The sequence below is a fragment of the Bos indicus x Bos taurus genome, chromosome 21, assembly GCF_003369695.1.
Source record: "Bos indicus x Bos taurus breed Angus x Brahman F1 hybrid chromosome 21, Bos_hybrid_MaternalHap_v2.0, whole genome shotgun sequence".
Taxonomy (NCBI): Eukaryota; Metazoa; Chordata; class Mammalia; order Artiodactyla; family Bovidae; genus Bos; species Bos indicus x Bos taurus.
The window spans coordinates 29,685,517-29,705,956 of NC_040096.1; the positions used below are offsets into that span (position 1 = coordinate 29,685,517).

The following is a 20,440-nucleotide window of genomic DNA, read 5'->3' on the forward strand; positions in this document are numbered from 1 at the left end:
ACTGCTGGAACTTTTTAAAGTGAACCTGGGGCACTGTTTTTAAGTAGGTGTGTCTACCCCTCTCACAGCTAAAAGAAATGCAAAAAGGCAAAACTGTGCCCAAAGATTGGCACAATAAAGGACAGAAATGGTATGGACCTAACAGAAGCAGAAGATACTAAGAAGAGGTTGCAAGAATACCCAGAAGAACTATACAAAAAAGATCTTCACGACCCAGATAACCCCGATGGTGTGATCACTCACCTAGAGCCAGACACCCTGGAATGCTAAGTCAAGTGGGCCTTAGGAAGCATCACTAGGAACAAAGCTAGTGGAGGTGATGGAATTCCAGTTCAGTCAGTTCAGTAGCTCAGTCATATCCAACTCTTTGCAACTGTTTGGACTGCAGCAAGCCAGGCCTCCTTGTCCATCATCAACTCCTGGAGTTTACTCAAACTCAGGTCCGTTGAGTTGGTGATGCCATCCAACCACCTCATCCTCTGTTGTCCCCTTCTCCTCATGCCTTCAATCTTTCCTAGCATCAGGATCTTTTCCAATGAGTCACTTCTTCAAAGATCAAAATATTGGAGTTTCAGCTTCAGCATCAGTCTTTCCAATGAATGTTCAACACTGATTTCCTTTAGGATGGACTGGTTGGATCTCTTTAGGTATGACCTAAATCAAATCCCTCATGATTCTACAGTGGAAGTGACAAATAGATTCAAGGGATTAGATCTGATAGACAGAGTGCCTGAAGAACTATGGATGGAGGTTAGTGACATTGTACAGGAGGCAGGGATCAAGACCATCCCCAAGAAAAAGAAATGCAAAAAGGTAAAATGGTTGACTGAGGAGGCCTTTCAAATAGCTGTGAAAACAAGAGAAGCCAAATGCAAAGGAGAAAAATAGGAAAGATATACCCATTTGAATGCAGCATTTCAAAGAATAGCAAGGAGCAACAAGAAAGCCTTCCTCAGTGATCAACGCAAAGATAGAGGAAAACAATAGAATGGGAAAGACTAGATATCTCTTCAAGAAAATGAGAGATACCAAGGGAAACATTTCATGCAAAGATGGAATTCCAGTTGAGCTATTTCAAATCCTAAAAGATGATGCTGTAAAAGTGCTGCACTCAATATGCCAGCAAATTTGGAAAACTCATCAGGGGCCACAGGACTGGAAAAGGTCAGTTTTCCTTCCAATCCCAAGGAAAGGCAATGCCAAAGAATGCTCAAAGTACCACACAACTGCTCTCATCTCACACGCTAGCAAAGTAATGCTCATAATTCTCCAAGCCAGGCTTCAAAAGTACATGAACCATGAACATCCAGATGTTCAAGCTGGATTTAGAAAAGGCAGAAGAACCAGAGATCAAATTGCCAACATCTGTTGGATCATTGAAAAAGAGAGTTCCAAAAAAACATCTACTTCTGCTTTATTTACCATGCTAAAATCTTTGACTGTGTGGATCACAACAAACTGTGGAAAATTCTTCAAGAGACAGGAATCCCAGACCACCTGGGCTGCCTCCTGAGAAATGTGTATGCATATTAAGAAGCAACAATTTGAACTGGACATGGAACAACAGACTGGTTCCAAACTGGGAAAGGAGTATATTGTCAAGGCTGTATATTGTCACCCTGCTCCTTTAACTTATATGCAGAGTACATCATGAGAAACGTTGGGCTGGATGAAGTACAACCTGGAATCAAGATTGCCGGGAGAAATATCAATAACTTCAGATATACAGATGACACCACCCTTATGGCAGGAAGCAAAGAACTATAAAGAGCCTCTTGATGAAAGTGAAAGAGGAGAGTGAAAAAGTTGACTTAAAACTCAACATTCAGAAAACTAAGATCATGGCATCTGGTCCCATCACTTCATGGCAAATAGATGGGGAAACAATGGAAACAGTGAGAGATTTCATTTTTTGGGGCTCCAAGATCACTGCAGATGGTGACTGCAGCCATGAAATTAAAAGATGCTTGCTCCTTGGAAGAAAAGCTATGACAAACCTAGACAGCATATTAAAAAGCAGAGACATTACTTTGTCAACAGAGGTCCATCTAGTCAAGGCTACGGTTTTTCCAATAGTCGTGTATGCATGTGAGAGTTGGACTATAAAGAAAGCTGAGCACCAAAGAATTGATGCTTTTGAACTGTGGTGTTGGAGAAGACTCTCGATAGTCCCTTGGACAGCAAGGGGATCCAACCAGTTCATCCTAAAGGAGATCAGTCCTGAACATTCATTGGAAGGACTGATGCTGAAGCTGAAACTCCAATACTTTGGCCACCTGATGCACATAACTGACTCACGTGAAAAGACACTGATGCTGGGAAAGATTGAAGGTGGGCGGAGAAGGATGAGATGGTTGGATGGCATCACTGACTCAATGGACATAAGTCTGAGTAAACTCCAGGAGTTGGTGATGGACAAGGAGGCCTGGCGTGCTGCAGTCCATGGGGTCTCAAAGAGTTGGACACGACTGAGCAACTGAACTGGACTGACTCATTTCACAACAGAATGATGATGGATGAGACTGGCCTCGTTTCTGTCATCATGTGTTGTCATTTCCCCACAGCATTTTGTTGTGCTTTTTAAAATCATTTCTAAATATTATTGGAATGTTCCAATGTTTTTGTTTCATTTTCTTTACAAGATTTGAAAGTTTCAGAATATTTTTCCACTTGCATAGTGGTTATTTAAAAATTTTGAAAACATATTTTCACTTACATTTACATACACACACACATACATATACATACAAACACATGTATGTATACAGAGTCATTAAAAAGCAGATATTACTTTGCCTACAAAGGTCCATCTAGTCAAAGCTATGGTTTTTCCAGCAGTCATGTACAGATGTGAGGGCTGGACAATAAAAATGGCTAAGCACTGAAGAAATGATGTCTACAAACTGTGGTGCTGGAGAAGACTCTTGAGAGTCCCTTGGACTTAAAGGAGATCAAACCAGTCTATGCTAAAGGAAATCAATCCTGAATATTCATTGGAAGGACAGATACTGAAGGTGAAGCTCCAGTACTTTGGCCATCTGATGCAAAGAGCTGACTCATTGGAAAAGACCCTGATGCTGGAAAAGATTGAAGGCAGAAGGAGAAGGGCACAAAAGAGGATGAGATAGTTGGATGGCATCGCCAACTGAATGGACATGAGTTTGAGCAAACTCCAGGAGATGGTGAAGGACAGGGAAGCCTGGCAAGCTGCAGTCCATGGGGTCGCAAAGAGTTGGACACCACTGAGTGACTGAACAACAACAACAACATGTATAGAAAGATATGTATACGTGGGTTACAGACTACTATCAATATTTCAGGCATGGCTGTTTGACAATTAGGCTTGATGGACATTTTTTCTGATCTCTCACAAGTTTTTCTTACATCCCACTTACTTTGTTTCGGGTTTGTTTCGTTTTGTTTTTTTTTCATTACTGGAATACATTATCCAGCAATGCTTTCAGATAATATATGGGTGGTAAAATCTGGATCCATGTGTATTTGAAAATTCTGTTTTTCTACTTGGCTCTGTAGAGATTTGGGGATAATAATTTCTCACTTGAGCTATGATATTACAGACCATGTCTTTTCAAATCCCAGATTTTTCTGATAAAACCAGAGATGTCATTTTGGCAATTATTTTTAGCAAGTGATATTCCCTCTGTCCTGGATGAATTTAAGGTTTTTTTTTTTTTTTTCCCCATATCCCTGGTGTACTGAAATTCAAGTGTTCAATGAGCCTTTTACATTAAGTTTTTCATGCTTTCCTTGAACTCTAGAAGCTTTTTTTAAAAAGATCCTTTCTTTATATTTTTACTTTCCATTTGGTCAGTTATCTCTTTCTGAAATATTTTCTAGACTCAAGTCAGAATTTATTTCAATGCCTACTGTCAATCCATGGTTTCCAAATAGAGTTTCCCACTGAAGGGTTTCTTTGTAAAAGCAGATTCAAGCCTGGAGTGAGCAGTACAAGATAGCCTTGCGATACCTCATTTAATTTTGTTCTAGAAAACAGAGTAACATCAAGGATCAGAGAGAGCTTACCAAAAGACACAGGAGTCACCTTGATAATCTGAGCATCAGAAACAAAAATAAGTAGAATGAAATAATATATATCAAATATCCCCCAAAATAATTCAAATCATTATAATAAAATCTCACTGGTCATCTACTATTTGAGTGTCTTGAATACTCCATAATATGTTCAAAAATTTAAAAAAAGCAAAAATATCCCCAAACAATAAAAATATGAAAAATGCCTGGGTTCAAGTCCCCAAATCTTCTCTGCTTAGACAAGAATGGTCCTAATAATATAGCACTTTGTTCACAGGACCACACGTGTTGATACACACCTAAAAAATGACCTATTAGCAGGGGAGATAGGCCCTGAATCCCCCTAGCCCAGGTTACATCTACCATCCTTTCCAGATTTCTTAGAGACATGATGATAAACCCAGGAGTCTCATTTTCCTCCAAAAGAGCAGCATTTCTGAAACAGGTGCAATCTTTCCAATCCAGACAAATCCATACCATGTATTCCATCTTGCTATTCCTTTCCTCTATCTAAGACAAGTTTCAAGCCCTTTAAAAGTATTTCTGTCTAATGCTGTATGCTTTTAAAGTGATATTAAAAAAAAAAAAAGCAGGGAGCCAGTGGAAAGCTGGTTTGTGGTAACACATCAATGACCAGCTGCTCCCTGTGCAGATGCAAACCACCACTGGAAAGGAAACACATTTCCTGTCATGAGTATTCATTCCCTTTCAGTTTTTAATTTAATCCACTGCCTATAATTTCCCCTGTCATCAACAATGAAGGTGCCATCTGCACATTGTTGCTTTAATGCCTGCTCAATGGTTATTGACAAAGGAGCGTCCTGGTCCGTGGCCATCACATTAATTGTTCCACACATGGAACAGGAGGTGGGGTCCAACTGGTCTGATGCCCTCCAAAGGAAGAAAGGAGGTAAGGGGGACCTTCCTGCAACCGAGTGCCAGTCCAGCTCCTGGTACAGAGAGCTGCCTTCAATGCTTCTCACTCCTGAGACCAGGTGTCAGTACAGACCACTCCTTTCAGAGAAAAGCCTCTGGTGCAGTTTCCATTCACTCTGGGACTGTAAAACACAAGACCACAGATACAAAGGACAAACCAGATTCAGAGAGATTCCCCTCTGTTTAAATATCTATGCTGCAGGCATTTTACCTAGTTGAAAAATAAAAAGTGTCTCCTGACTCCAATTGCCTATAGGATGTGTCCCCGAAGACTAGCCAGAAGCACTTGAATGTTTGAAAATATTGCGATTCTCTAGGCTTTGTCTGTTTTTATCAGCGTGTCTGTTATTTTTTAGTTTCCATCAAGGAATTTTGTTGATCCTCAATCTCCAGATACTTCAGGCAAATACAAAACATTATCCTCAATGATTCATTCACAATTTGATGAGTAACCACAACATTTAAAGCAAAAATAAATTTTAAAACAGTAACATTCTTGGTTTTATTTAAAACAAACAAACAAAAAAAACCTTGTGAAGAAGTTTTTTAATGTTTTCTCTTAAGTGTTTTAAAGCTTTTGACCAATTGATTTTTAAGACCCATACAATGTTTCATTTATTATATAAGCCATAAGTATAAAGTCAAGATTTTTCAAGTTAACATACCAAAAAGTTCACTACCTCACACAGGCTGCTTTTGAAAATAGTCAGTAGAGAACATTTTAAGTTGCTTAAGACACTTTGGGGAAATTTTATTTTTCTCCAGTGTCAGATTATAAGCATCCAAACAAAAATAAAAACAGAAAATCCATCTCCGTCTTGTTTGTGAGCCATCAACATCCATCATGAGACCCTGCCTTGAGGTATACCTGCCAGCCGCAATGAATAAGCTCATCCTGAAAAGACTATCTCTACCAAAAGATTCCCAATAATTGGACTTTAATCCTAACAAGAGTCCAAAACTATTTGATATTTTAATAGGTTTCTTACAGTAACTGCCTCTCCTTCTACAGGGGCCACAATAAAGAAAACATTCATTTACATTTAAATAATCATAAATGTAAGATGTATATTAAAATGCTTATTCTCTCAGTTCTTGATTGCCCAGGTGTTCACTGCTCAATCAGTTTAAAGGAACACAAATATCAAAATGATATTGCGGCAATGTAGATATGGATCTATGAATCAAATAATGAATTAAAAATACAAAATAACATATTTTTGCCCATTGGCTTAGTTGCTGATAAGAGTATCCTGTAAGGTTCTAGCTTAAGATGTCAGCTTATACCCATCTATTTCCCCTCTGCCCTCAAGACTACTGAAATTAAAATGCAGGACAGAAATGGTATGCCAATGAAAAAAATGTTGCCTGCTGTATCAGTAAACAAAGATGTTACAGCTATCAAGCCACCCCATTTTAGCCACCCCTGATGGTGAGCCATGAGGGAATTCAGGAACGGAAACAGGATGCCTGCCATCAAGCAGTCAGTGACTGCAGCCACCCCCAGTGGTACACCCTCAAGGGACTTTGGATGAGAAAGCCCAGGATCCTGGCCCCAGAGAGCTGAGGTGCATATGAAAGGAATGACTTCAGTGAGCCCAGACTCTTGCATCTTCCCATACAGAGAAAAGTGCTAAATTCCTGAACTTGAGATGTGGTTTTCTTTAGTTAACAGTAATCCTCTGATGTACTGACTACCTGGTCTTTGTTGCAAAACTCCTATAAACCTTGGCTCCTCCCTTGCTGTGCTGTGCTGTTCAGCTGTGTCCGACTCTTTGTGACCCCATGGCCTGTAGCCCATCAGTCTCCTCTGTCCACGGGATTCTCCAGGCCAGAGTACTGGAGAGGGTGGCTTCTCCCCTACCTCTTTGGAAAAGTCCCTTAGACCTGAGATCCTGTCTTCTGGACTTTAAGTCCTCTGTTCTGTCCACCAGATAAAGCATAATTCTCAACTTTCGGGTTGTGTTTTTTTTTTTTTTCCCCAGATAACAGGTATAAACTCCCCAAAAGAAAGAGAATGGGAATGAGGCCATAAAAAGACAAGATATTTCAACACATCACAAGAAGAGAGCACACACACAGAGGCTTGGTGACTGCAAAAGCCAACAAAGGAAGACCTGTGCTCAACTTTGAGTAGGGGGCTGCAGGGTAGAGGGAGCAGGTCTGCCATGTAGAAGCCCACAGAGTTCAGAAGTGCCCTGAGTCCAGAGAAGGGCAGGGAGTACGGACTGGAGCTGTCACAGGTGAATTCAGAGAAAGCTTTGTCAACTCCCTCCTGACAATAACAAACTACCAGGTTTCTCCTCACTCCATAGAGTCAAAACTCAAACAAACTGATCTGATCAGTGAGTGCTATACAGAAGAACATAGCAGCCACTCCAAAACCTGCCTCCTAAGTCCTGGATGTGTGCCCGGTGCTATGAGCCTAACATTCATGGGATTCCCAAGGCTTAGCTGTGCCCTCCCCTAAAAGCATAAACTATCTCATTAATGTTTTTTAATGTTTTCTACTTGTTACATCCTTAATAATTTAGGAATACTAGGTGCAGTGAGGTATCTTACTAAAATCAATGTTCCCTGCACCATTTACTTTTTAAAGGTGACCACTGGAAAATGTAAAATCACATCTGGGGCTGACATTACATTTGTATTGGACAGCCCTGAATTAGGAAACAAAGCAGCTCATGTGAAAAGAGATGCCTTTGGAGCAAAGCATTCAGTCCTTGAGCATTGTGGGTCCTCAAAAATGTAATAGGCCCCCTCTGATACAGCACTTCTACTAATGTTTCTGTTTCCTAATATAAAAATAAGAAGAGATATTAAGAATCAGAGGAACTTTAGAAAGTCTTAACAAATACATAGTAAAAATAAATAGAAAGGCAAAGTAAATAAATAAGCAAAATTAAAAGGGGAGGAAAATGACCCTAGAAGAAATAACATTGTTTAGTTTAAAACAAATGAACTACAAAAGTGAAGAAGGAAAGGACAACCCTCCAACCAGTACTCCCAGAGAAAGAGGGCCCAGTGTACAAAAGACAGGAACGGTGGAAGGAGGACCTGCTGGATGTACAGCGTGACCGAAGACATCGGGATAACAAGGTACAGTAAGATTTGGAGAAGAAGGTAAAAAGGAGACCATCTGAGCTTGACCCCAAATCAGGTGACACCAGGCACACACGACCCCAATGAATGACACAGAAACACGGCACTGAACCCACAGAGAAGAAAACAGGGGCTCAGAAAAACGGCTTTGCCGAGAACAGCGCTGACGCTGTCACAAAATCGTGAGGGCTGTTTTTTTTCCCCCAAGTCAAATCAAGCTACTGTCAAGTTACACAGAAGTTAAATATGACTGTGCTGTGCTCAGCTGGTAAAGAATCCGCCTGCAATGCAGGAGACCTGGGTTCAATCCCTGGGTTGGGAAGATCCCCTGGAGAAGGGAAAGGCTGCCCACTCCAGTATTCTGGGCTGAAGAATTCCACGGACTGTACAGTCCATGGGGTTGCAAAGAGTTGGACATGACTGACTGACTTTCACACTCACACACACACACACAGAATAGAATGTAAATGTTACCAATGTGGACATGGAAGGACTTCAAGGGAAGCAGGGGCAGAACAGGAGTGATTACAGAGAAGGAAAGCTGCGTCCAGGATTCCAGGCAACAGAAATGGCAAGAAGCTTTTTTCCTTTTTTCAACAAGTGAGTCTGTAGATATAATTAGGATTACTATAGTTTTTAAAATTGATTAACACTGGTTTTCTTTTCAATTTAAGTATAGTTGATTTAAAATGCTGTGTTAGTTTCTACTGTAAAGTGATTCAGTTACACACATATGAATTCTTTACCATACTTTTCCATTATGTTTTATCACAGGATACTGAATATAGTTCCCTGTCCTACACAGTAGGATCTTGTTGTTTATCCACTCTATCTATAATAGTTTCAAACCCCTCCCCCTTGGCAACGCCAACCCCTTTTGGCAAGTTAGTTCTTTATGTCTGTAAGACTGTTTCCGTTTCTTAGGTATGTTCACTTGCGCCGTATTTTAGATTTCACATGTAAGTGATATCACAAAATTGCTGTATAACATGTAAGTCTGATGTACACAACATTACATTTCCACTCCTGTACACACTCCAGCAGGCTCACCACTAGAAGTTTAATTTCTGTCTGCCACCACCTGCTGACCCCCTTTACCTGTTTTGTACTTTTGAAGGTGCAAACGTGAGCAGCGGAAGAAGTGAGACCAGAGGTAAGAGGGGAGGAGAGGAGAGCTGTGAATGAGCTGAGTTCAAACCTATCATAATAGGAAGTCACAGAAATGGGTAAAGTTGATCAATCCAGGAAGGGGGTGATAAGATTACTAAAATACTGTCATATTGGTGTCATAACCAGAAACAGAGGCAACTAAATGTATCTGGGTAAGGCAATGGCACCCCACTCCAGTACGCCTGCCTAGAAAATCCCATGGATGGAGGAGCCTGGTAGGCTGCAGTCCATGGGGTCGCTCAGAGTCGGACACGACTGAGCGACTTCGCTTTCACTTTCCACTTTCATGCATTGGAGAAGGAAATGGCAAACCACTCCATTGTTTTTGCCTGGAGAATCCCAGGAACGGGGGAGCCTGGTGGGCTTCCGTCTATGGGGTCGCACAGAGTCGGACACGACTGAAGCGACTTAGCAGCAGCAGCAGCAGCAGCAGCAGCATGGAGAGGGCCCAGGGCTTTTCAGAAATCCTTTATTATTGGCTCTGTAAATGCTGCATCTTATTGGCATTTATTTGTGTTTGTATTACAATAAACCTTTACTTACAAAAATAGGCAGTGGGCAGATTTTCACCTGTAGGCTATAGTTTGTAATCACTGCTTTGTTTTTTACTACTTTGCACCTGCTAACCCCAAACTCTCAATCCATCCCCCACCCCACTTGGCAACAAGTCTGTTCTCTATGTCTGTGAGTCTGTTTCTGCTTCGTAGACAGGGTCACGTGTCATAAGAAAAATGTCATAGCCCTGGCATTTTCTCCATATCATGGACACACTAAAATAACTGAAATGTCTCTCTGGGGGCAGACAAAGTGGATAATACAATGCCTAAAGCAACAAGGTTCACCAATCACGCAATCATTATACTAACAATCCTTTAATTAGCCTTGAAAAACAAAATAATCATCAGTCTGGAGTCCCATGTGAAGGTAAAGTAACAACAAAAAGCCTCTAAATGCAAATATACAGAAAAGTATCTTCATGAACTTGAGGAAGGGAAAGATTTTTCTAAAGATAACATAATAAGCACTAAACATAGAAGAAAAGAATTACAAAATCAGGCAATTAAGAATTTCTGTTCATCTAAAGATACAATTTATCTGTAAGCATGTGTGTGCACGCTAAGTCACTTCAGTTCAGTTCAGTCGCTCAGTCGTGTCCAACTCTTTGCAACCCTATGGACTGTAGCCTGCCAGGCACCTCTGTCCATGGGATTCTCCAGGCAAGAATACTGGAGTGGATTGCCATGCCCTCACCTAGGGGATCTTCCTGACCCAGGGATCATCGAACCCTGTCTCTCACAGCCTGCATTGGCAGGCAGGTTCTTGACCAGTAGCGCCACCTGGGAAGCCCATCTGTAAGCATGTGAAGTATGAAAGTCACTCAGTCATGTCCGACTCTTTGCGACGCCACGGACTATATGGTCCATGGAATTCTCTGGGCCAGAATACTGGAGTGGGTAGCCTTTCCCTTCTCTAGGGGATCTTCCCAACCCAGGGATCAAACCCAGGTCTCCCACATTGCAGGTGGATTCTTTACCAGCTGAGCCACAAGCATATTCTACTTCAATTAAGAGTTTATGAAAAAGAGAAAGAACACGAAAAGAGTGGAAAGACCAGCCAGGGTCAGAGAAGATACTTGCAAAAAACTTTTTACAAAGGGCTCAAGTTCATAAAATAGAAAAACACATACAAATCCTAACAAGGAAAGAACAAAACCACACACACATAAAGGGATAGCCAGGCCCTTAGATGGCATGTCTGAGATAAAAACAGGCAAGATAAAAACAGGCCAGAGACATGAATAAACACTTTGTAAAAGAAGATGATATCCAAGTGGAAAATTAAGAAATGAAAATGTCCTCAACTTTATTGGTAATCAGGAAACCACTAATTAAAAACACAAGGAAATATCACTCCCCACCCACTAGAATGGTAAATTTAAAAGACTAAAATACAAAGTGTGGGTGATTATGCAGAACAAGAACAATTTTTCAGACACTGCTGGTGAGAATGTTAATTGGTATAATCATTTTGAAAAGGTTTTGGCTTCATCTGGAAAAGTTAAAGACATGCCATCTAAGGGCCTGGCTAGTCCCTTCCTATGTATATACACGTGATAGAAATACATAAATGTGTGCATCAAAAGACGTGTACGGTTGGAATATTCATGCAGTGTACTTCACAAGAGTCCAAAAACTAGAAACAACTTAAAAAAACCTCCATGAACAGAATAACAAATCACGCTACATCCACCCAATAAAAATGAATAAACTGCAGCAACAGGCAAGAACTTGGGTGACTCTCACAAAAATAAAAGTGAACAAAAGCAAACAAAATACACACTATGTTCTCGTGTGATTCCATCTATACAGAGTCCCAGAGAAGGGCAAAATTAAACTCTGATGCTTGACATTATGCTGTGGTTTTCCAGTACACAAAAAGCGGGAAAAGAGTCATCTTGGGTGGCAGTTACCTGCATGGGTTCACTGTGACAATTCATTGAGCTGGTTTTGATATTTTGCCACACAGGGGACCCGTATTACAATGCAATTCAAAGTTCAAAATGACTTCTCAAATGAAATCTGTCTAAGAGCTAGCCAGCGTATTAAAGGTTACTTCAAATGTCAATAAAACATCTTAAGGAAAACAGTGAATAAATGAATGTTTCTGGACCAGTGATTTCAATTGTAAATGTTATCAATTTGAGTTTAATCAATCAGTGAGCAGACTTGGCTTAATTTGCTTAGTCTGAGCCCCTCCATATAACACATTGTTTGTGAGCTTCTGAAGACAGATGCAATAGAATAAAAAACTGTTTTACGATTCTAAAGTTTCAAAACACCTGGAGCTCAACCTGACCACTTGGCCTTCTCTCCACAAAACAAAACAAACACATTTTTTCTTGCTCAGAAATACCTCTTTTACCCCAAGACAGGAATCTTTACTGACAATTTGCCCTCAATGATTCCAGAATAAATTTCCCATGCTGGGAATCATCTCACAGGTGGCCCTCCTTAACCATGGCAGCAACCACCCCCCCACCCCGCCCACTCCCACCTGCACTGGGGCACTGGTCAGCCCATTCTTCTACGGCCTGACTCTGAGTCCGGAGTCAGCCCCATGTCCAGGCCTCTCCCACTACCCCTCTGGACTTTAAAACAATTTTTTACTTAATTTCACATTAGTTTCAGTCACTTGCTTGGCTCTCTGGAAGTTGTGACTCTGAGGCTTTTTGCTATAACTTCTAGTTTTTTCTCTTGGAAACTTAACAAGCATATTATGTGATATCTTGTGATATCCAAAAAAAAAAAAAAAACATTCAATAAAGAGAGATAAGAGTAATAGGTGTGTGTGTGTGTGTGTGTGTTAATACACACATAAATGTGCACATGCAAGTTTTAAATGGTTTTGGTTTTTACTTTGAGGGCTCTTTTTCTATAACAGTTTATAGCTGATGTGGAATGCAAATAAGGAAATCGCTGAAATAAAGAGAATGAGAATTAGAAGTTTCAGATTAGTTTCTTCTCTAAGGAGTAAAACTCTACCTAATCCTGATAAATCAATAAGTGAGCAGAGATTTTCACTAGCATCTCTCCATGACAAGATCATTTCTCTTCCTTTAACAGCATGTCAGGGATGAATCAGGAGCTTTGAGAGAACTAAGCCTTTGGGAATATCTTCAGGACTAGACTTGAAAGGCAACATTTACAAGAAAGCGTCCTTTAGTGAAAGTGCCCATAATCCCCAGTCTATAAAGCTAAAAGAATTTTGTACCTTTATGTCCCAGAGCCATAAAGAGGTTTAATAGGGGTACAATTTCTACCATAATAAATCTGGATCAATTATAAAGATGCATTACAAACAAGTTTTAATTTAGAATTTCAGTTCTGCTACCTGCGATGAAAGAAATTAAAGAAAGCTGAGCACTGAAGAATTGATGCTTTTGAACTGTGGTGTTGGAGAAGACTCTTGAGAGTCCCTTGGACAGCAAGGAGATCCAACCAGTCCATCCTAAAGGAAATCAGTCCTGAATATTCAATGGAAGGACTGATGCTGAAGCTGAAACTCCAATACTTTGGCCACTTGATGCGAAGAACTGACTCATGTGAAAAGACCCTGATGCTGGGAATGATTGAAGGCGGGAGGAGAAGGATGGGATGGTTGGATGGCATCACCGACTCAATGGACATGAGTTTGAGTAAGCTCTGGGAGTTGGTGATGGACAGGGAAGCCTGGCGTACTGCAGCCCATGGGGTCGCAAAGAGTCGGACACGACTGAATGACTGAACTGAACCCACAGTGATGAACTAGGTAGTTCGCACCCACTCTGCAGCGAGAACAACTGGGAAAATACAATGAGAAATACAGTCAGAAAGAATAGGGCAATGAGGAACAGCAGAGCCAACGTCCAAGAAAGGGAGGGAAGCTTAGAGAATAACAGGGTCGGGGGCCACTTTTCCAGATCCATGTGATGATTTCTAAAGCAATGCCTAGGAGGCCAAAAGTTAAAGCAAATCTTGGCAGACTCGAGAGCTGGCAGGACATAGTGGGGTTCAAGGTCTACAGAATAGAGGGAAGACCTTGCTAAGTTCTCTATATTCACACTCTAGAATGTATATGCAAAATTGAGAAACAAACCAGCCCTCTTAGGAAGGGCAGCCCAAGTCGTCCTCTTCTCAGTCACTACCTGGATTAAGGTGATTTGTGCTTGCTGGTACCTATAGCCTGAGTGTTGGTCAGAAGCAAAAGTAAAACTGGAGGGAGGTATTGTCAAGTGTCAAGATCTTCAAATTATCTCTGTGATATTTCACATACAATATCTGAGACAACATAAAACACAACCAAGCTTTAAGTAGCATTATGAATAATTTCAATCAATACTTCATAAGAGATTTCTAGATAAAAATACGAATAGGGATCAAATATACAGTGGTAGTGAGAGTTACATAATAGTGGGAAAAGAACACAATTTTAAAATTCAGTTTACCACTTGGCCTACTTGTGTCACTTTAAAAGTAATGCCTGCTAATATTGTTTAAAGTGCCATAATGATGTTATGCCATTTTAGTTTTTAAATATTTCTCTAAACAACCTATGAACACAGAGAAAAGACTGAAATGCACCAGAAGGCCTTGAGTAATGGTGATTTGGATGACGTTTATCCCCCTGCAGTCCTTTTTTTAATTTGATTTCCTACACAAAACATGTATTTGTAGCTGTAAGAAACATCACTTATAAACACATTAGGATAATTAAATAATTGCACCTTGGGTTTTCTTCATAGACTGTCTTCAAGGTGTGCAATTTTTACAGCAAATATTTGATAATGTTAAGCTTGAGTTGTACCATTTCACATAGTGGCCAGTAAACGTAAAATCTTAAGTCTGACAAAGCAGAGCAGAGCCACCAAGGGATTTCAGGTAACACACAAGCCCTCAGACTCTGGACTCCACACCCAGGCCTGCCTTCTGCAGCAGCAAACCCCAAATGCACAACCACTTAGTTCTGCTGTTCTTGTGACTAAAGTTTCTAAAATCTTGAATCTGCAATCCCAAATGTATAAAACAGCAAAAATCATTCTTGCATCATTGTGTATTATATATTTCTATATAATCATGTGTTGATTCTTATTATTCAGTTTAAATACCTTGCCTTCTGGACATGTTTTCCTAACTAGCACATTTATTTTATGCAAATCAACACTCAGAATGGCCTTTAGATGTGTGTGTACAGACAAATGACTAAATGGAATGCAAAAGGAGAAATATTATGGAAACTGTTGGTAGTTTAGAATCTCACACTTGCATCACTTCAAAATGATTTCTTAGGTATTATCTCATTCCCAGCTCAGTTACAAGCTCATGTAGTGAATTAATAATCACTGTTAAGTCAGACTATGCAGTTAGGAATAATTTAGGTACCTTCAGTTAACAAATTTATCTATGTACCTACATAGAATTCTTACACACAGTTATATATCATAGACAGTATGCCCCAAAGGTCTCTGGAATCTGTCCTTGTCTCCACATTTCCACACTGACCATTACAGTTTTGACCTCTTCATCCTTTGCCTACATTATCTCGTCTCTTTAATCTGTCCCACACATACACTGCCCTCAGCATCCTTGATCTAAACACAGATCTAGTAACGTCCCACCTCCGATTACAAATCCAACACCTTCTCACTTTCTACCTCGTGCCTCACTAAGGGGGCCTGATAGATAGCCAGAGGAGATCACAGCAGGTAAAACTATCCCTCTGAAAACACATGCTTTGTCTTTAAAAGTTTATGTACATTTTTTTCATTCATCTATAATTTATACCTGTTGGGTTGAATACAAATATTGTGCTTTGGACTGTTTCCATTTCTAGAAAAATATGCAGTGGCAAGCTGATCTTGCAGCTTCATGAATCCTCTGGCACACCACCACCACCAAAACCTCCTCATATCCTGGAAGATATACCCTGATGAGGGCCCAAGAGGAAATCTAAACTCTGCAGAGCCACTCGACATACCTTATGCTCAACATTTCTTCTGTCTATGGTATGAACTCACCTTAGCCCTCCTACCAAAAGATAACCCCGTCCTTCATCTTACAAGGTGTGTTTCTAGAACATCATTCTTACAAAAGGGTATATAAGAGAAAGTTAGTAGTTTGGTTAGTATGACATCCGTCTTTTAAAAATTCCCAACACACATAAGCACATTCAAGGTTCTGTAAAGCTTTGCAGCACAACTGCAGCCAAGATCAACTGGGAGCCAGTTTCCCACAGAACGCACCTTGCTGAGGGTATGGTGTCTTCCCACTCTCATTTTTCTTCATCCTGTTCGCCTCACCGGGAAAGCCCTCCATGTTTTCTCCAACTGGCAAACTCCTGCTCACCTTTAGAAATCTAATTCCTAGCCACCTGGCTGGAAGTAAATATTTCCTCCTAGGTGTGTCTGTACCACATTTGCATTCAGGTATATGTGAGATACTCTTGAATTTACAGGTCAGTCTCCATAGGTAAGACTGTGAATTATAGAAGTAGAAATAATCCCTTAACCATGTATACATGCCCAGAATCTAGCAAAGTTCACAAGAAGATTTCAATAAAAAATATGTGTTGAATAAGCTGATGGACAGGTAAATAATCTTCCATGGAAATAAGACATGTAGAATCATACATTATCTCCCTGTTACTCCAGTCGGGAAATCTCTGCTGGCAGAAAGTGGAACAATAACAAGATTTGGAAGGAAAAGGGTCTCTAGAACAGCCCAGTCAGAATGGGCAAAGGACCTCTGGAACTGAATTTGTAAAGAGAACCTGATACCAGTTAGGGCTTGCTACATGAATCAGTCATGAGTCACTGTATCTCTGTCCAGGGTCCTGAGGGTCCGGCTGGAAAGCCCTGGCTCTGTCTCAAAACCAGACAGACTCAAGTCTGGCTGGAATACAAATGTTTGCATATTGCATTCTTTCTGATATAGAGACTTCCTTTTCACTGTAATCTCAGGACAGTCACATTTAATCAGTTACACTCAAGTGGTTTAAATAAATTAAGCTGATTTTTTTTTCTACAAAAGAAGTTAAGGACTCTAAAGGAGGCTGGACATACAAAGGACTTGCCAGGCAGCTGTGCATGTTCTACACAGCCCTGCCTCTAACCAGTGAGCAACCCTGGCCAAGAGACCACACCTTTCTAGGCATTGATGTCCCAACCTTTGAGTAGCTACATTATGAAGATATAGCAAATCTTCAGTGAATTACCAGTGTGTGGCAAGCGCTTTCTCTTATTTAATCCTCTCAAAACCCTGTGAAGTGGACATTATTCTCATTTTACACACGAGGAAACAGAGCTTGGAAAGTAAATTTGTTGAAGGCCACTCCATGACCTCACAGTATTGGCAAGCTGGGAAGTTCCACACATTCACAGCTAGATCCACGGTCAAGGTGAGACCAAAGCTTTCTCCCCTCCCACCCTCCTGTGACCTCTGGCTGCTGACAGTGGTCTTCATGAGCGCTTCTCTCTGCTATTGCAATGTTGATGACACACACTGCTTATAATTATTATTCTTAAAATCTTCTAACTTGACAAATGTTTGCATTTCACTAATTTTTTTTAGTTGTCACATCATGTAACCCTAGTTTATACCCAAACTTTTCATAAAAGCCAAAATCTCTCATGTAATTTGACTCCTGAAAGGTGTCTTAAAGAGATGGAGGTACTAGGAAGAAGCCTGCAGCTTCCTGGTGAGTGGTCTTCTCTCCAAAAGAGACTGCGACAGCCTACAGCACGTGCTCCCCTTGGTCACTGCTCCCGCTCCCCGGCTGAGTAGCCACTGCCCCTCCACATCCCAAGCATCCAGCTCAAGGACCAGTCCAAGACCGGGAGTTGTGACACACACACACCCACAGTGAGGCCCATTTGTGGCCAACCCCAGGCAAATAGCGTTGGGGCGGCTTTCATTTTCTCACCACTGTGTAGTGTGCCAGCTCACCTAGTCCTCTGTAATTTGCGTGCATGTGTGCATGTGTGTGTGTGTGTGTTGGGGGTGGGGGGTAATTTTGTTTTATTTAGATGAAAATGAACCCTGTCTTCTAACTTTACAGTCTCTCAAAGTTGCCTCCACAGTCATCACAATGACCGCTGAAGTGCTATCCTGTCCAAGGTATTAACAGGAAAGTACAGACTCAGAATGCTTGAGAAACTTGGCAAAGATCAACCAGGTTTCCCCTCTGGCTCGGCGGTAAAGAATCCTCCTACAATGCAGGAGGCACGGGTTAGATCCCTGGGTTGGGAAGATCCTCTGGAGGAGGACATGGCAACCAACTCTAATATTCTTTCCTGGAGAATCCCCATGTACAGAGGAGCCTGGCAGGCTACAGTCCATAGGGCTGAAGAGTTGGACATGACTGAATCAACTTAACATGCACACCTAAGACCAATCATCCAGAAATAAGCAGAGCCAGAACCTACCAAGGTTCCTAAGGACAAATCCTATGATTTCTAAAGTAACAGAGAAGCTGCTCCATAAAGTCTGCCTCCCCAAATGCCACAGGGCTTGCGCCCACCCCACCCATCCCCCAAAGCCTCTAAGATTCCATTTCTCTGCCCTGGCTCTGCTCAACACCAGGGCAGCTTTGTCAGCACCTCTTCCCCTAACCCCGTATCTCTGTCCTTTCCTTCTTCCTACAGTCCAAGCTCTCTAAACAGCAATTTTTGCCCTGGTAACCCACGGGACAGCACTTATCTGCTTTTACAGCTCTCCAGTGTGATAGTTTGTCCATGTCACTACACACACACTGAATATTTTGAAGCATAGGTCTAACTGTGGGATAGGAGGAACTACACATTTAACACAGGCGTCCTGTGGGAAAAGAAGCCATTCATCTTAGCAACTGTAACTAGATTAAATGATGCAACATACAACAGTTTAATAGAACAGGCACTCTTTTTCTGCAGGATTATGAAATCTCACTGGTCTTCTTACACTTCTGGAGGTTCTTAGTACTTTCCACCTGTTGTAGTTTTTCTCACATTCCTTTCCTACCACATTCTCCCCTCCCTGGAACACCATCATCCCTGTATACTGCTCCAGAGCCGAGTCCAATGCTTTGTACAGGCTAGACACTGAAGCTCACTTATAATAACTTAAATGCTTTCATTAAATATTTGTACTGTATGAAGGATGTGCCAATGAAAAGTGAATATCCAAAGCAATCTAGAAGAGCAGAAGAACAAACTTATCCAGATTTTACACAGATCTGCCAATTGAAGTGAGCACTAATAAGTCTGCAAGAAGCCCGTGGGGCTGGAAGCTGTTGCCTAAACAAGCAGACAAGTGTATCCGGGCAGGGGAGCCTTGCTCATCTTCAGAGCAGAACCACCTGCATTAACCTCTCCAGGAAAGCAAACCATGCCCATTATTGGAACTGGGGAGGGGGTCTAAATGCTCACAGCTGGCCCTCTGCCTGGACAGACAAGTCAACTGCAAAGCCCAGGGCCAGACCGGTACCCAGGGAAGCAGGATAAAAGTCTAGAAATGCCTAAATTGACACCCATGTCAGACTGCAGGCCAATACTTATAACAGAAGGGGTACTAATGTGTGACCATTCGGACCTATTCTTGATGACTCCTGACTCAGGATGGAGATACTTTCACCCTGAGTTTCTAATCCGAGGGCAAGTCAGGTCTGAAGTACCAGCGCACAGGTGGCCTGGGAACGCCAGGTTTCTCCCTGGGCGGCTAGGGAAACCGAGGCACACGGTGGCGGGCAGGCCCGGGCCCGGCCGGAACTTACCACGTCCATGATCTGCAGGAGGCTCAGGGAGAAGTGGACTGTGAGCGGCAGCGAGTCGTTGGCCACCGGCCTCTCCAAGGGGTTGTAGTTCTTCACCAGGTCTTTGTAGAGCTTCCTCTGGAACTCGCCTTGCAGGGACACTTCGGGGAGAGGAAAGGAGAGACGCGCGGGCTGCTCAGCGAAAGCCGGCGGGAATGCGCCCCCTGCCCGCACCCCCAGCCGCCCAAGCATCGCAGCCCAGAAGTGCCGGGCTCGCCTTCCACCGGCAGCGCCTCCCGCTGCCCTTAGCAGCAGGCGCGAATCCCCAATCCCGTCCCCGGCGCGGGGCGCTCCGAGCCGCCTGGGATCCCACGGAGCAAGAGCGATGGGTGGAGAGATCGGCGGCTTTACCGTGCAAGATCGACGCTGCCAGCGCCAGGCACAGCGAGCCGCGCATGTTGGGGGCCGGAGCTGCGCGTCTCGGAAACCAGCCTTGGCCTGCGCCTGCGGCCGCAAAGCCGCCTCTCCCGGCTCGGCTGGCGCGCCTTTAAAAAGCCCAGCGCGCGCCCACGCCCCGACCGCCCCCGCGCGCCTCTCCACGTGACGAGCCCCGCCCCCGTCCCCCGCGCCCCTCCCCCCTCAGCCCGCCGCCCGACCCCAGCGGTAGGCGGCCGCGGGGGAGACAGTAGCCCAGAAGTCCAGCAGAGGCGCGCCACCTCCCAGCGTCCGTCTCCGCCGAGCCGAGCGGTGCCCGCGTGCCCGAGGCTGTCAATGGCCAGGCTCTGTCTCTTCTGTCCTTTGTCCCCGGTCCGCTGGCCGCCACTTTTAGACAGAAGCCACGCCGGGTCGCTGGGAGAACGGTGGGACCCTTCTGAATCTGGCTCCCCAGGGCCCTGTCTCCACGCCAGCTGCTGGA

At 42.7% G+C, this 20,440-nt stretch overlaps 1 protein-coding gene across 4 annotated transcripts in view; it reads right to left on the minus strand.

Annotated features, from left to right (window-relative positions):
• LOC113879687 (neuronal acetylcholine receptor subunit alpha-7) overlaps positions 1-20,105 on the minus strand; it is a 139,806-nt gene extending 119,701 nt beyond the window's left edge. For 3 of the 4 annotated variants that reach the window (XM_027521355.1, XM_027521356.1, XM_027521354.1), the window contains exons 1-2: positions 19,936-20,057; positions 19,546-19,685 (exon numbers count right to left, since the gene is read on the minus strand). In XM_027521355.1, the coding sequence (XP_027377156.1) occupies positions 19,546-19,685; positions 19,936-19,981 (186 nt within the window). In that variant the 5' untranslated portion in view covers positions 19,982-20,057. Of the gene's footprint in view, positions 1-19,545; positions 19,686-19,935 lie in introns of all 4 variants that reach the window. The other variant, XM_027521358.1, reaches the window with a different exon arrangement.
• Positions 20,106-20,440: the final 335 nt, after the last annotated feature.